Below are 15,586 nucleotides of genomic sequence, written 5' to 3'. Positions count from 1 at the left end.
ATGTCTAACAGGTATCTCAAAGTCAACATTTCCAATACAGAACTCCTGATCTATGACACGTGGGTCAAACCCGCTCCCACCACAGTCTGCTCCTTCGCAGGAAATGACAGCTCCGTTGTTCCTGCTGCTCTAGTAAAACACCTTAGGGCCAGCCTTGACTTCTATTCCCCTTTCTCTCATCCCATATTCAATCCATCAGCAAACGCAGTTCGCTCTGCCTTCAAAATAAACCCAGAATCTGACCCTCCACCACCACTTCCACTCAGCTCCCAGCCGTCACCAACTCTCAGGCAGATGGTTGCAGTGGCTTCCTCCCCGGTCTCCTGTGGCACCTTTGCCCTCCTGGAGAATGTTCTCCACAAAAGGGCCAGAGTGATCCTTTTAAACACAAGTAGATGATGCTCACTCCTGCTCTCTAAACCCTTCAATGGCTCCCCAGCTCTCTCTGCACACAACAGCTCTAAGTCCCACATCTGCAGCTCAACTGCAGCCTCTTCTCCTGCCATCTCCCACTCAGTCACTAACCCAGCAACACTGGTCTCCTGGATGCTCCTTGCACATGCCAAGCACACTGCAGCCTCCAGGCCTTTGTGCTGGCTGCTCAGTCGGCCTGGTGCTTGCTTTCCCCAGCAAGCCCCCAGCTCTATGCATGGCTCAGTCCCTCACCTCCTTCAGATCTCTGCTCAAATGTCACCTTCCCTTGAGCCTTTTAAAAATAACAACCCTCCAGCGGCCCCACTCCCTGCTTTTCTTCTTCACAGCACCTATTACCATCTGACAGACTGTATAGTTCTTCCTCAGTATATGCCAGGGATGGTTCTAGGATCCCTATTTATAACCGAATTCACAGGTATTCAAGTCCCATAGTTGGCCCTTCATATATGCAGACCCTGGAAACACTGGAGTCCTTTGTATTGCTGGTTTGTTTGCCTCTAGTCAAGATCTTGCTCTGTCACCTAGGCTGGAGTGCAGTGTGAAATCTTAGCTCACTGCAGCGCTGATCTCCTGGGCTCCAGCAATCCTCATGCCTCAGCCTCCTGAGTAGCTGTGACTGCAGGCGCATGCCAGCACATCTAGCTAATTGTTCTTGTTGCTGTTGTTGCTGTTTTGCAGAGATGGGATCTTGCTACGTTGCTTTGAGACCCCAGACGGGTCTCAAACTCCTGGCCTCAAGCCCTCCTCCCGCCTCAGCCTCCCAAAGCACTGGGATAACAGGAATAACAAATACTGTATTTGTGATACATGTGTGAGTGAAAAAAAACCTATGTAAGTAGACCTGCCCAATTCAAACCTGTGATGTTCAAGGGTCAGCTGTATACTTCACTTGTTTACTCATCTATTATCTATCTCCTCTTGCCAAAATGTGAGTTCCATGAAGAACTCACATGTTGGTGGCCTTTGTCTGTCCTGGTTACAGTCATATATTCCTAACAACTACAAAGAGCACCTCGCACATAATAGGCACTCAATAAGCATTTGTTGAATAACTATTCAAACTAACCCTAACTACTAACTGTTATTATTCCCATTTTGTAAAACAAGGGGACTGCAGCTCAGAAAGGTTAAGTAACCTGACCCAGATCTCTCACTAGAAAGCAATTCCTACTGGAACACCCTGACCCACCACTCAAGCAACTCCCAAAGTGTGGCATAAAACCAGATTTTAGACCCAGCATTCAAGGATTTCCCAAAGCAAAGTGTGGCTTTAAACTGAATTTTAGATAATTCACAGATTGGCTTTAAACTAGATTTTAGATAATTCACAGATCAGCTTTTAAAAACACAAATATTGGGCCAGGCGCGGTGGCTAACACCTGTAATCCCAGCACTTTGGGAGATCGAGGCAGGCGGATCACGAGGTCAGGAGTTCAAGACCAGCCTGGCCAATATGGTGAAACCCTGTCTCTACTAAAAATACAAAAATTAGCCAGGCGTGGTGGTGGGCACCTGCAGTCCCAGCTACTCAGGAAGCTGAGGCAGGAGAATTGCTTGAACCCGGGAGGCAGAGGTTGTAGTGGGCTGAGATCGCACCATTACACTCCAGCCTGGGTGACAGAATGATACTCCATCTCAAAAAAAAAAAAAAAAAAAAAAAGAAAAACCACAAATATTGATTAGCAACAAATAACATTGACCTAAACCTCACACCTTACTCAAAATAGATAATGAAACATATAGGGTTAGTTTGAAGAGTTATTCAACAAATACTTATTGAGTGCCTTTAAGCTCAAGGTGTTATTGTAGTTGTTAGTACATGAACATAAATATAAAATGTAAAACCGTAACACTTTTAGAAAAAAACAGGAGGCTGAGCATGGTGTCTTACGCCTATAATCTCAGCACTTTGGGAGGACAAGGCAGGTAGATCACCTGAGGTCAGGAGTTCTAGACCAACCTGACCAACATGGAGAAACCCCGTCTCTACTAAAAATACAAAAATTAGCCAGGCATGGTGGCACATGCCTGTAATCCCAAATACTTGAGAGGCTGAGACAGGAGACTCACTTGAACCCAGGAGGCGGAGGTTGCAGTGAGCCAAGATTGTGCCATTACACTCCAGCCTGGGCAACAAGAGCAAAACTCCCTTTCAAAAAAAAAAAGGAAAAAATATTTGGGAGACAGGGATAGGCAAGGAGTTCTTAGACTTGATACCAAAAGCACAATTCATAAAAGGGAAATCTTATAAATTGAACCTCATCAAAATTGAAAACAGTTCTGTGGAAGTCCATATAAAAAGGGTGAAAGGACAAGCTACAAACTGGGAGAAAATATCTATAAACTCCACATCTAACAAAGGATGGAACCTAGAACTTACAAAAAACTCTCAACACTTAACAGCAAAAAAAAAAAAAAGAAAGAAAAAGAAAAAGAAGAAGAATTCAATTAGAAACAATTAGAAAATGTTCAAAGACACAAACAGAGAATCCACCAAAGAGGATATACAGATGGCAAAGAGCACATGAAAAGATATTCGTCCAGGCACGGTGGCTCACACCTATAATCCTAGAACTTTGGGAGATCCAGGTGAGCAGATCACTTGAGGTCAGGAGTTTGAGAACAGCCTGGCCAACATGGCAAAACCCTGTCTCTACTAAAAATACAAAATTTAGCCAGCATGGCAGTGTGCACCTGTAATCCCAGCTACTCGAGAGGCTGAGGCACAAGAATCACTGGAACCTGGAAGGCAGAAGTTGCAGTGAGCTGAGATCATGCTACTGCACTCTAGCCTGGACAACCAAGTGAGACCCCTTATCCAAAACAAAACAGAAAACAAGAAAAGATATTCAACATCACTAGATACTGAAGAGATGCAAATTAAGACCATGATGGGACATCACTACACACCTCTCAAGAAGTCCAAAATTAAAAATAGTGACAACACTAAATGCTGGCAAGGATGCAGAAAATTGGACCATTCATACATTGTTGGTGAGAATATAAAACAATATAGCCACTCTGGCAGTTTCTGATGAAACTAAAGATGCAATCACCATATGACTCATCAATTGCACTCTTGAGCATTTATCCCAGAAAAACGAAAAGCTATGTTTAGGCAAAAACCTATGTATGAATGATCACAGAAGCTTTATTATAATAACGAAAAAGTGGAAGCAGCTCAGATGTCATTCAACAGGCAAATGCTATTTACAAGCTGGCATTTCCGCACCATGGAATACTACTCAGCAAAAAAAAGTAATAAACTACTGATATATACAACTTGGATGAAGGAAACTATGCTGAATGAAAGAAACCAATCCCAGTGCCGAGATAATTCAATAAGGAAAGAATAGGCTTTTCAACAAATGGTAATGAAGATCTACATACAAAAGAATTAAGTTGGCCAGGTGCAGTGGTTCATGTCTATAATTCCAACACTTTGGGAGGCTGGGGTGGGTGGATCACCTAAGGTGAGGAGTTCAAGATCAGACTGGCCAATGTGGTGAAACCCTGTCTCTACCAAAAATACAAAAACTAGCTGGGCATGGTGGCGTGTGCCTGTAATCCCATCTACTCAGGAGGCTGAGGCAGGAGAATCGCTTCAATGCAGGAGAATCGCTTCAACCCAGGAGAATCGCTTCAACCCAGGAGATGGAGGTTGCAGTGAGCTAAGATCACACCATTGCACTCCAGCCTGGGGGACAAGAGTGAAACTCTGTCTCAAAAAAAAAAAAAAAAATGAAGCTGGATCCCTACCTCACACCACATTTGAAAAATTAACTCAAAATGGATCAAAGAACTGAATGTAACAGCTAAAACTATAACGCTCTTAGAAAAAAATACAGGAGTAAATCTTTATGACTGTAAATAGCCAATGGTTTCTTAGGTATAACATCAAAACCACAAACAACAAAAGAAAAAAATAGATAAATTGAAAACTTTTGTGCTTTAAAAAAAATCTACCAAGAAAAAGAAAATATAATCCACAGAATGGGAGAAAGTATTTGCAAACATAAGCATCTGATAAGTATCTAGTGTTCAGAATATATAAATAACTTTTTTTTTTTGAGACAGAGTCTCACTCTGTCACCCAGGCTGGAGTGCAGTGGCCCCATCTCAGCTCACTGCAACCTCCACCTCCCAGATTCAAGCAATTCTCGTGCCTCAGCCTCCCAAGTAGCTGGGACAACAGGCACCTGCCACCAACCTGGCTAATCTGTGTATTTTTAGTAGAGACTGGGTGTCACCATGTTGGCTAGGCTGGTCTCCAAGTTTTGGCCTCAAGTGATCTGCCCTCCTCAGCCTTCCAAAGTGCTGGGATTACAGGTGTGAGTCACTGCTGCACCTGGCCTACTCAGAATATATAAACAACTCTTACAATTCAGTGATAAGACAGAGGCCGGGCGCGGTGGCTCAAGCCTGTAATCCCAGCAATTTGGGAGGCCGAGGCGGGTGGATCACGAGGTCAAGAGATCGAGACCATCCTGGTCAACATGGTGAAACCCCGTCTCTACTAAAAATACAAAAAATTAGCTGGGCATGGTGGTGCGTGCCTGTAATCCCAGCGACTCAGGAGGCTGAGGCAGGAGAATTGCCTGAACCTGGGAGGTGGAGGTTGCGGTGAGCCGAGATCGTGCCATTGCACTCCAGCCTGGGTAACATGAGTGAAACTCCGTCTCAAAAAAAAAAAAAAGACAGATAACCCAACTTAAAAATTGGTTATTTTTAACAATCTGAATAGACATTTATACAAAGAAGATACAGAAATGGTCAATAAGCACATGAAAAAATGTTCAATATCATTAGCCATCAGGGTAATGCAAATCAAAATCACGAGATACCATTTGACATACACTAGAGTGCTTATAATATGAAGACAGATAATAACAAGTGGTGGCAAGGATGTAGAGACCCTCATAGAACAGCAGTGGGAATGTAAAGTGGTACAACTGCTTTGAAAAACAGTCCAGCAGTTCCTCAATATATAAACAAAGAGATACCTTATGATATATATGGTACATACTCAAGAAAAATAAAAACATATATCAATATAAAAACCTGTACACAAATATGTCAATACTGTTCATAATAGCCAAAAAGTATAAGCAACCCCAATTTCTATCAACTGATAAATGTTAAAATGTGATATATTTCTATAATGGAATATTATTCAGCAATAAAAAAATTATGGAGTACTGCTACATGCTACAACAAGGATAAATCTTGAAAACATTCTGCTAAATGCAAGAAGGATTGGATGCTGTGGCTCACGCCTGTAATCCCAGCACTTTGGGAGGCCAAGGTGGGAAGATCATCTGAGGTCAGAAATTCGACATCAGCCTGGCCAACATGGCAAAATCCCATCTGTACCAAAAATACAAAAATTAGCCAGGCATGGTGGTGGACACCTGTAATCCCAGCTATTCGGGAGGCTGAGGCAAGAGAATCACTTAAACCCAGGAGGCAGAGGTTGCAGTGAGCCAAGATGGCGCCATTGTACTCCAGCCTGGGTGACAGAGACTCCATCTCAAAAAAGTAAAAATAAGAAAAAGAAATGAATGGAAGAAGCCAGTCATAAAAGACTATATATTGTATGATTCAATTTTTGTGAAATATCCACAGAGGGGCAAATCTATAGGGACAGAAAGGAAATTCGAGGTTGCCTGGGGCTGGAGGTGTACAGGTAAAATGGGGACGGCTGCTAAATAATAGAAAATTTCCTTCTAAGGTGATGAAAATGTTACCAAATTGATTGTGTTAATGGTTGCATAACTCTGTGAATACAGTGGTCCCCCCGTATCCCCAGGGGACATGTTCTAAGATCCTAGTGGATGCCTTAAACCACAGATAGTACCAAATCCTAGATAAACTATGTTTTTCCTATACATACATACCCATGATAAAGTTTAATTTACACATTAGGCACAGTAAGAGATTAACAACGATAATAATAAAATAGAACAATTACAACAACACACTATAATAAAAGTTTTATGAATGTGTTCTCTCTCTCTCTCAAGATATCTTATTGTGCAGTACTCATCTTTTCAAGCCTCAAGTTAACCACAGGTAACAAAAACCACAGGAGAAACCACAGATACAGGGGGACTACTGTATACTAAAAACCACTGAATTGTACATTTTAATGACTGAATTGTATGAGATGTGGATTATATTGCAATAAAGCTGTTACCCAAAAAAAGCCAACTCCAGAGGTTATATACTCTGATTTCATTCATATAATATTTTTGAAAAAACAAAATTTTAGAAATGAAGGACAGATTAGTGACTACCGAGAGCTGCGGAGTAGACGAAGAAAGGGAAGTGACTATGGTTTAAAAGAGTCCTTAAGGGGATTGAACTATTCAGTATTTCAACTGTAGTGGTGAATACACTTATACATGTGACAAACTGCAGAACTATATACACACATACACACACACACAAACAAGTACAAACAAAACCGGAAAAGTCTGAATAAGATCTGTGGATTGTATCAATGTGAATATCTCGATTGTGATATTATACTATAGTTTTGCAACATGTTACCACTGCAGAAAATAGGGTAAAGTGTACAGAGAATCTTTCTATATTTTTCTTACAACTGCATATGAATCCACAGTTATCTTAAGTCCATTAAAAAAACACACTAGGCCAGGCATGGTGGCTCACTCTTGTAATCCTAGCACTTTGGGAGGCTGAGGTGGGTGGATCACCTAAGGTCAAGAGTTTGAGAGCAGCCTGGCCAACATGGTGAAACCCTCTCCACTAAAAATACAAAAATTAGCTGGGTATAGTGGTGTGTGCCTGTAATCCCAGCTACTCAGGAGGCTGAGACAGGATAATCACTTGAACCCAGGTGGTGTAGGTTCCTGTGAGCCAAGATCGCACCTCTGCCTGGGTAACAGAGCAAAACTCTGTCTCAAAGAAAAACAAAAAAAACACTGAAGTCAAAAGAAGAAAAACCTGTTCTGTTCTCAATTTCTCCTCTAATTAAACCAAAAAAAAGACCCTCGTCTGGCACAGGTGTACCATCCTCCAACAGCTGCTTTACCCTCTTTAACAAGGAAGAGCAGACCCCAGGCTCAATGCCCAGACAAGAGAAACCAGCTAGAATTTATAACACACTTGAATGTGATGGTGTTTAGTCGATTATTTTATCTAGACGTAGAATTAAGAACACAAATTCTGGAGCCAGCCAGTCAAGAATTCCAGTCCCATCTATGCCACTTACTAGCTGTGTCACCTAACATCTCTGTACCTCAGTCACCACATCTGTAAAATGGGTACAACAAGAGCACCTACATCGTGGTGGTGTTGTAAGCTTTAAATCTATAAATTATGGGCTGTGTGTATACGTTTAAGTGCCTGACACAAAGTAAAGTATTAGCTATAATTACCTTTACTATCACAAGGATCGAGGAAAAATTGCAATGTTTTAGAAAGGTTTACAAGCACAAATCCAGGCCACGCTACCTCTCAAATGTGGCCCTTCATAGCCCTGGGCCCATATCCAGGTTCTCACACTAGGGACTGGGGCCAGGGGTAGCAGCTGCACCCACCTGCGCATTTGGTACGGCTGATGAGAGGTGGCCCGGGGCGACCAGTGCCGCCATCTCCCGGACGCGTGAGTAGTACGCTGATCTCATACTCTGTGTCTGGGTCAAGGTGCCACAGCTTGTAAGTCTGCAGGCTGACTGCGTGCACCTCGGCCCATGGCCCACGCGACATGCGGTACTCGATCTCCTTGCGCACGATCGGCCCATCGCCAATGATGGAGTTGGTGTTGAGCTGGATAATAAGGTAGGTGGGGCCAGCACGCAGCAGCTGTGGGGGCGCGATGGGAGTGGGGGGCTCTACGAGGAGATGGGGGAGAGGCGGGGCGGACCGATGGTTCTGTGAGACCCCAGGACCCAACTCTGCGTCCCACCATACCCAAATCCCTCCCCATCCTCCCAGACTGGCTGGTCACACAGCCAGATCCCCACCCCTCTCCAGGCTCTCACCTTGACCCTGTCCATCCCCCTCGACGCCAGCCCTGACCCCTGGATCAGACCTCATCCCGGCTGGGCCATTGCCCCCTCCGCAGGCCCACCTTCAGATCGCGCCCCCGTGACACACTGCAGGCCCCACGGCCACGCCCCTGGGCAGACCCCGCCCCCGCCGCCGGCCCCGCCCCTCGAGGGTAGAGGTCCTGGCGCTCCACCGCGTCGGCTCGCTGACCCTTGACAATGAGCTCCGCGAAGTTGGAGACGCCGGCGCCGCGCGGCGCCTGGGACACGCAGCGGTACAGGTCCTGCTCGGCGCGGCTCACGGCAACCAGCGGGAAAGTGGCCAGGAAGCGCCGGTGGCTGATGTGCCGCACGCCCGCCGCCGGCACCAGCGCCCCGCTCTGCCGCTGCCGGGAAGAGAGTGAGAGGGTCAGGGGCGCCTCGGAGCGAGGGTCCCGATCTCGCTCTGACCCGGGCCCCATTTAGCCGTCCCTACTACACAGCGCAGACATAGGTTCCTGGAGCCGTGCTCTGACCTGGGGGAATGGAGGACCCAAGAGAGTGCAGAGCGGAGCTAGGGGAGGGCCCGGACGCTGTGCGTGGTGCTGGACTACGAAGCAGGGACTCAGCATCCTGCGGGGAGTCAGGGCCATAAACAGCCATCACCACCCCCACAGCCAAGGTCCCCGCTCCCGCTCACCTGCAGGAGGAAGCGTTCGGCCTCGGCCGCTCTGCCCGCCGCCATGCACTGGAACGACGCGTTCTGGCCCGCGTTTACCTCCACGTCGCCCAGGCGGGAGAAGTGCGGGGCCTTTGCTGCGGGGTTAGAGCCGCGGCGTGAGCTGACCCTGCGCCCCCTGCAGGCAGGAGCTGCGGCCGCCCGCACCCCTCACCCCTGCGCCCCCAGTGGGTTGGGACTCACCGCAGGGGTAGCTGAGAAGCAGGATGTCATCTAGGCCCATGTAGCCCCTGCGGTCTGGGGAGATGAGGGCCTCAAACAGCACCTGGGGGAAGCGAGAGGGCCCCTGTCACACTGATATCCCTCCAGCCCTGCCTGGGGAGGTGCCCACTTTCAGCTTGGCCCCAGCCTCCTCTTCCTAAATCAGCAGAGGTCAGCCCTGCTCACACTGACCCTCCCTACCAAGCCAGCTAGTTGGGGGTGGGATGTCAATGCCCATAGTGAACAAGGTGGAGGCCAGTTTCCATCCCAGTCCTGGACAGCTACCCTCAAGCAGCCAGACAGGGTTTCCAGGTCAGAACTGTTCCAACTTACCCTTGACGGGGGCTAGGGACTGTTCCTATGAACAATGACCTCAGATGCCGAACCAGACTGGCCCCACACTGACCCCTGGCCTTGACCACAGGTTGCCTCTGATGCTGAATGCAGACTCATTCTAACTTCACCCACCCACCTACTTCAACCTCAAGCTGACATCCATCTGCCCCATCCCCAGGCACAGCTGACCGCAGCCTGAACCCAGCCCACCTGATATTCATTGGGCCAGAAAGTGCTGACCGCCAGTTCAGCCTGGTGCCACTGACGGCCGTGGGATCCAGTCATATTCCAGACGGCACTGCCCAGGGGGCCCCCATTAACGCGCACATAGACACCCAGGGTGCCCGGGCTGTGCCCGTCCCGGCTATACAGGAAGTAGCTGAATTGCACACAGTGGGTGTCATTCTCACTCAGGCTCTGGAAGATGATATGGGCTCGCTGGCCTGGGGCATGCTGAGAAGTGTTGACCATCAAGTAGGAGCCTGAAAAGAGAGGAGAAAGAGGCCGGAGCTGAGGAGACTGTAGAGGAGGGCCAGGGCCGGGGGGTCACTGAGGAGGACTCCAGGCATCAGGACCCACCAGGAGTCAGGGGTTCTGAGTTCTGGCCCCAGCTCTACCTCCCTAGGTGAGTCCCTTCACTTCCTAGCATCTGTTTCCTACAGGAGACCTGGAGCAGTAAAAACCACACAAACCTGACTTTGTCAAAACCATTTAAAGGCCAGGCACAGTGGCTTATGCCTGTAATTCCAGCACTTTGGGAGGCCAAGGCAGGTGGATCACCTGAGGTCAAGAGTTCAAGACCAGCCTGACCAATATGGTGAAATCCAGTCTCTACTAAAAAACAAAAATTAGCAGGGTGTGGTGGCATGCACCTGTAGTCCCAGCTATTCGGGAGGCTGAGACAGGAGAATTGCTTGAACCCGGGAGGCAGAGGTTGCAGTGGGCCGAGATTGCACCACTACACTCCAGCCTGGGAGACAGAGCAAGATTCTGTCTCAAAAAAAAAAAAAAAAAAAAGTTTATGGCTCCTTACAATCTATGGGTCACAAAGCCCATGCCCGGTCTAAGCACAGCTTTCCCCATGCTCTGAGTCATCCCTGGAGGCAGGACTAGGTCATTCATCTCTGGATTCAAGAGCCTGGCACATAACAGACCCTCAAAGGCCACCTCTTCCAAAGCCCTCCCTCCACATCCCACCATGGGCTTCTCTCCTGGCTCCTGGGTCATTACAAAAGTGCTATCCGTCTCCCACCACCCTGTAAGTTCTCAAGACCCAAGCTGAATGAATACGTAGAACAGAGATTGAATGAAAGGATTCCAATTTCCCTTCCAGCCCCAATCCCTGAGTCTAAATTCCTGGGATACAAATCCCCTTGACTTCCAATCTAGAGAAAGGCAGCCTGTCTCTTCCCCAGAGATCCAGGCTGGGTACTGGCAGAATCAAAGTGGACTAGGCTGGCTCAGGGCCTGGCTGGGGGGTTTGGGCTTCCCAAAGGGCACCCAAAACCACCCAGCCATGCCTCCTCCCAGGCTTGGCTGCCAGCCAACATAAGCTTATTCAGATCCCGGCTCCAGGAAGACTCCCCAGGGACTCTGCTGGACGGGATCTCATTCATCTCTGTAAGCTGGAAGCCTATGGAGGCAGCTCCTTGATCAGTCCCCGCTGGGCAGCAGTAAGCTAAACTCAAGTCCCCATCCCCATCCAGGAAGGGGCACTTCCCAACCCCCAATACACTCCCTCTTGGCCCACTCATGCTGCTTCTCTCTCCTCTCCCTGCAAGCAGCTGTGCGCATCTTTCTCCCCCTTCCAATCTGACACTTTGTTCCTTCTTCCTCCTCCTGCTCCCTCTACCTCTCCCTTCACTCACTTCATCCCTCCCCTTCTCTTTCATTTACTCCCTTTGTCCCTATCGCTCTGCCTTCTCTTCTCTCCTGCTCCCCATCTCTGAGTGTGAATCTCCCTCCTTTCTTCTCCCTCCACCCCCAGGTCACTTCCCTAGAACATGAGAACCAGGAAGACAAAGACTGTGTCCATCTGGCTCACCACCACATCCTTGAGACCTAGCCCCAGGCTCACACTAATTGCTAAATTCCCCTCTCCCCTTTATCACTGGGTATGTCTCTGCTTACACATGACAAGAGAGGCAGAGAGCACTCAGGGTGGTCAGCACTGTAAGAGGTGATAAAAGGAATTCCAATCAGCTGTCCTGTACCTGTGTGCCACGTATCAGACTAAGGCTGGGCCCTGGGAATACGGAGAGGCCCACAAGAGGTTCCTACCATGGTGGGTACCTTTACAGATCATTTTCAGACCAGTCAAACTGTGATACCCACCAATACCTGCAGAGGCAGATGTAAGTGCCCCAGAAAGGGAACAGTGTGAGTGAATGCACAGAAGGGGGGGTAGGGCAAGTGGTGGGAGTCTGCGAGGGCACCTGTGCCAAGCCATGAAGGGCATCTCTCCTAGTGGCTTCAAGTCCTGGCCCCGCCACTGAGAATCTTTCCTGTCCCTCCCTGACAACAGATGCAATCTCAGCCATGCTGTGAGCTGGGCAGTAAAGACCCTGGGCACTAGCATGATGGGGCAAGGGGGGGGGCTTCAGGCTGTGGAATCTAGGGATTCACTCAGAAAGCCCACTTGATTCCCATACCATCAGTGTCCTCTGACACAGCCCTCATCAGTAATAAAGTTAACAATTTGGCCTTTATTTGTCTCACTCTTTTTAAATTCACAGTTGATTCTGTATCCAGTAAAGAGGGGTACTAATGATCGGGCCCCCTCAAAGACGCTCAAAAATAGCAACCAAATAACTGAGCCCCTGCATGCCCCCCTGTGCTCTGTACTTGACACGCAGCATCTCGTGACCCTCTGAAATGGAGTCTTGTTTGCCTCATTTTACAGTGAAGACAATGGAGGTTCAGAGACATTAGGTGACTTGCCCAAGGTCGCACTGCTGGTAAAGTGATGGAGACAGGGTTTGGGCCCAGGTCTTCATGACTCTGAACAGAGGGACACGATGAAAGCAGGAAGTCAGTACTAGAATCCATATTGTTAGTCTCCTGCCTCCCAGGCCAGAGCTCAGGATGACAAAGGTGCCCCATCTTGAAATAGGAACAGAGCAAGGTAGAAGTCGAGAAGGATCTGGGACTTCCAGGAGGAACAGGGCAGAGGAAGAAAGGTTTTACACACATCTAGTCCCAACGTTACTGCTCTTTCAGTATCTTCTAGTCCTAGGGAGACTAGGATTCGAGGGCTCTTTGGGAGAAAAGAGTCTCTGAAGAGAGCCTCCCAAAGATGGAGGATTTAGAAGAACTGAGAGTGGGGGTGGGCTGGATCCTGAGCTAGGCAGCAAGGGGAATAATTGGAAGTGAGTTTTAACGCACAGCCATGAGGGCCTTTCATGGCTTGAACCTGCACTCATTTTACACACAAATCTACCTACATACACAATTAGACAGTGTCCAGAGAAAGCCATGTTCGGTGTCATGTACGTACGTCATTACAGATGCAAATGCAGGTGGGGCCCAGAGAGGTTAAGTAACGTGCCCAAGGTCACACAGCACGTGGGAAGAAGTGCCTCTGGAAGGAGAGGAAGGGGTCATGGTGATGGAGAGTGGACTTACCGTGGGGCAGGTCTGCAGGGGCCCGGGTGCCAGGGTGGATTCGCACTCGTTCCCACTGAAAGTCATCGTACTGGGCCTGGCTGTACTCGCAGGGCACTGCTGGGTCACTTGTCTCCTCAAAGGTGCAGCCAGCTGTGAGAGCAGGGTGTGGTTAGTCCAGGCTAAGGCAGGGCTGCTGGCCAGGAGGACTCCTGGAGGGTAGCCCCCAGTCTCCCTCCTTCTACCCAGGCCCACCTGCCCTCCTCCCTCCCTTCAGGCCCTCCCCCACACTGCTCCCTCCCTCTGGCAAAATTCTTCCTCCTCCACCATCTCCCTCTACCAAGTTCCCCCTCACTGTCCCCTCCCAATACCAAGATGTCCCTACACTGCCTGCTCCCCCAGTACTTCCCAGTACTCCCCCCACCACTGGCTCAACCATCCATCAGAGAACCTCCTCAATAAAAACTAGTTATCAGGATTGCTGTATCATTGGAACTTCACTGCAACCCATAAGATCAGGACTAGAATTATCTCCATTTTGTGCATAAAGAAACTGAAGCCTCAAAAGGCTGAGTGAGTTCATTAGGGTCACACAGCTCACTGGTGATGGAGGTGGGGTTTGAAATGAGATCTCCTGATTGTTACTCAGTGTTCTGTCACCCGCCTCTCTATCTTCCCATGGAGGGCAGACAGTGGGCCCTGGGCCTGGCAGGACCACGTGTTCCATAATCCAGTCCAACAAGATCTCCTTTAAAAATAACAATAATTGCCACCAATCAGCTCAAGCCGGGCACAATGCTAAACGGTGTAAGTACAGAGCCTCGTTCAGGCCACACATTCTGAGTCAGGCACCACTATTTTTCCTACTTGACAGATGTTGACGGGATTCAGTCATTGCCCAAAGTGGGCCAAGTAAGGTCTCTGCCTGCAGGACTCTGTGACATGCAAAAGCACAGTCATGTGTGGACTAGGCACATGTATGACTAGATGAGGCAAATTCCCATGATTTGCATCCAGTCCTAACAGTTTAAATGAGAAAGCAGGGAGGAAGGGAGGATTGAAATAGATGTGAGTCCTTTGGTTGATAATGAGGTCCATACATCTTAGTGAGCTCATCAAAGCCCTGAGCTGGTTGCCTAATAAACCAGAGAACACCATCGGTTCTGAAAGGAACTGCAAGCTGGTCCCTGGCACTCACTCCCAAACTATAGCCCCACCAGGAGCCTGAGGCATCAGAAACCCAGGAAAATGCCCAAGCAAGTGGCAAGGAAGCAAGTGCAAACCAGGCCAGACCCTGTCCTGGGTGCCTGCCAGCCACTGGTACTCCTCCCGATTTGACAGACAAGGCGGCTGCAGCTCTGAGGGGTGAAAGGATTTGTCCACAGCACCACGTGGTGGATCAATGAGTGGGCTTTGGCCTCACAGGCTTGGGATCGAATCTTGACCGCAATTTGCCAACCCTTGTGACCAGGGGCAGGTGGCTTCTCTTTCTGAGCCTCTGTTTCCCCATCTGCACATAGGCTTGTGGAGGATTTGAGGCAGCGGCCCACTTAGCATGCCTAGCATATGGAAGCACTCAGGAAACAGCAGCTCTTACATGTAGCATTCAAGCCTACGTAAGGAACAGAGGTGGGATTGGAACCCATGTGGGTCAGATGCTGAAGTCCAGGCTTCCCACCAAAAAAGGTTTCGATATCAGAAGGAGCAGACCTGAGCTGCTTCCCAATCTCAAGAAGAAGCTCACGCCTGTTATCTCAGCACTTTCGGAGGCTGAGGCGGGTGGATCACAAGGTCAGGGGTTTGAGACCAGCCTGACCAACGTGGTGAAACACCGTCTCTGTTTAAAAATACAAAAATTAGCCAGGCGTGGTGGCACACACCTGTAATCCAGCTACTTGAGAGGCTGAGGCAGGAGAATCACTTGAACCAGGAGACGGAGGTTGCGGTAAACTGAGAACGGTCATTGCACTCCAGCCTGGGCGACAGAGCAAGATTCCGTCTCAAAAAAAAAAAAAAAGGAAGTGGGAGAGGTATAGATAGTTGTGATAGTTACATAATTGATTGGTGCAAAAGTAATTGCAGTTTTTGCCATTTTTTTTTTAAAGAATGGCAAAAACTGCAATTACTTTTGCACTATGAATACATATTTGTTTATGTATGTAAAACCCTTTGCACAGTCTTCTGTTATAATGTGGGACACTTTAGGCCTCAGAAGCAGACCTCAGGAAACACAATTTCTCTCTCTCTGACCTACTCCTGTCCTCCTTTCACCTGTCCA

At 48.4% G+C, this 15,586-nt stretch overlaps 1 protein-coding gene across 1 annotated transcript in view; it reads right to left on the bottom strand.

Moving 5' to 3' along the window:
- PTPRU (protein tyrosine phosphatase receptor type U) overlaps window positions 1-15,586 on the bottom strand; it is a 91,712-nt gene that overhangs the window by 58,699 nt on the left and 17,427 nt on the right. Inside the window, exons 2-7 of the mRNA XM_032247581.1 lie at window positions 13,330-13,461; window positions 9,916-10,187; window positions 9,352-9,433; window positions 9,130-9,245; window positions 8,662-8,836; window positions 7,966-8,294 (exon numbers count right to left, since the gene is read on the bottom strand). Coding sequence (XP_032103472.1) covers window positions 7,966-8,294; window positions 8,662-8,836; window positions 9,130-9,245; window positions 9,352-9,433; window positions 9,916-10,187; window positions 13,330-13,461 — 1,106 coding nt within the window. The remainder of the gene's footprint in view (window positions 1-7,965; window positions 8,295-8,661; window positions 8,837-9,129; window positions 9,246-9,351; window positions 9,434-9,915; window positions 10,188-13,329; window positions 13,462-15,586) is intronic.

Source organism: Sapajus apella, unplaced genomic scaffold (genome assembly GCF_009761245.1).
Source record: "Sapajus apella isolate SASKATOON/1434 unplaced genomic scaffold, GSC_monkey_1.0 scaffold62, whole genome shotgun sequence".
NCBI classification, from domain to species: Eukaryota; Metazoa; Chordata; class Mammalia; order Primates; family Cebidae; genus Sapajus; species Sapajus apella.
This window is presented reverse-complemented; position numbering and strand designations above follow the sequence as displayed.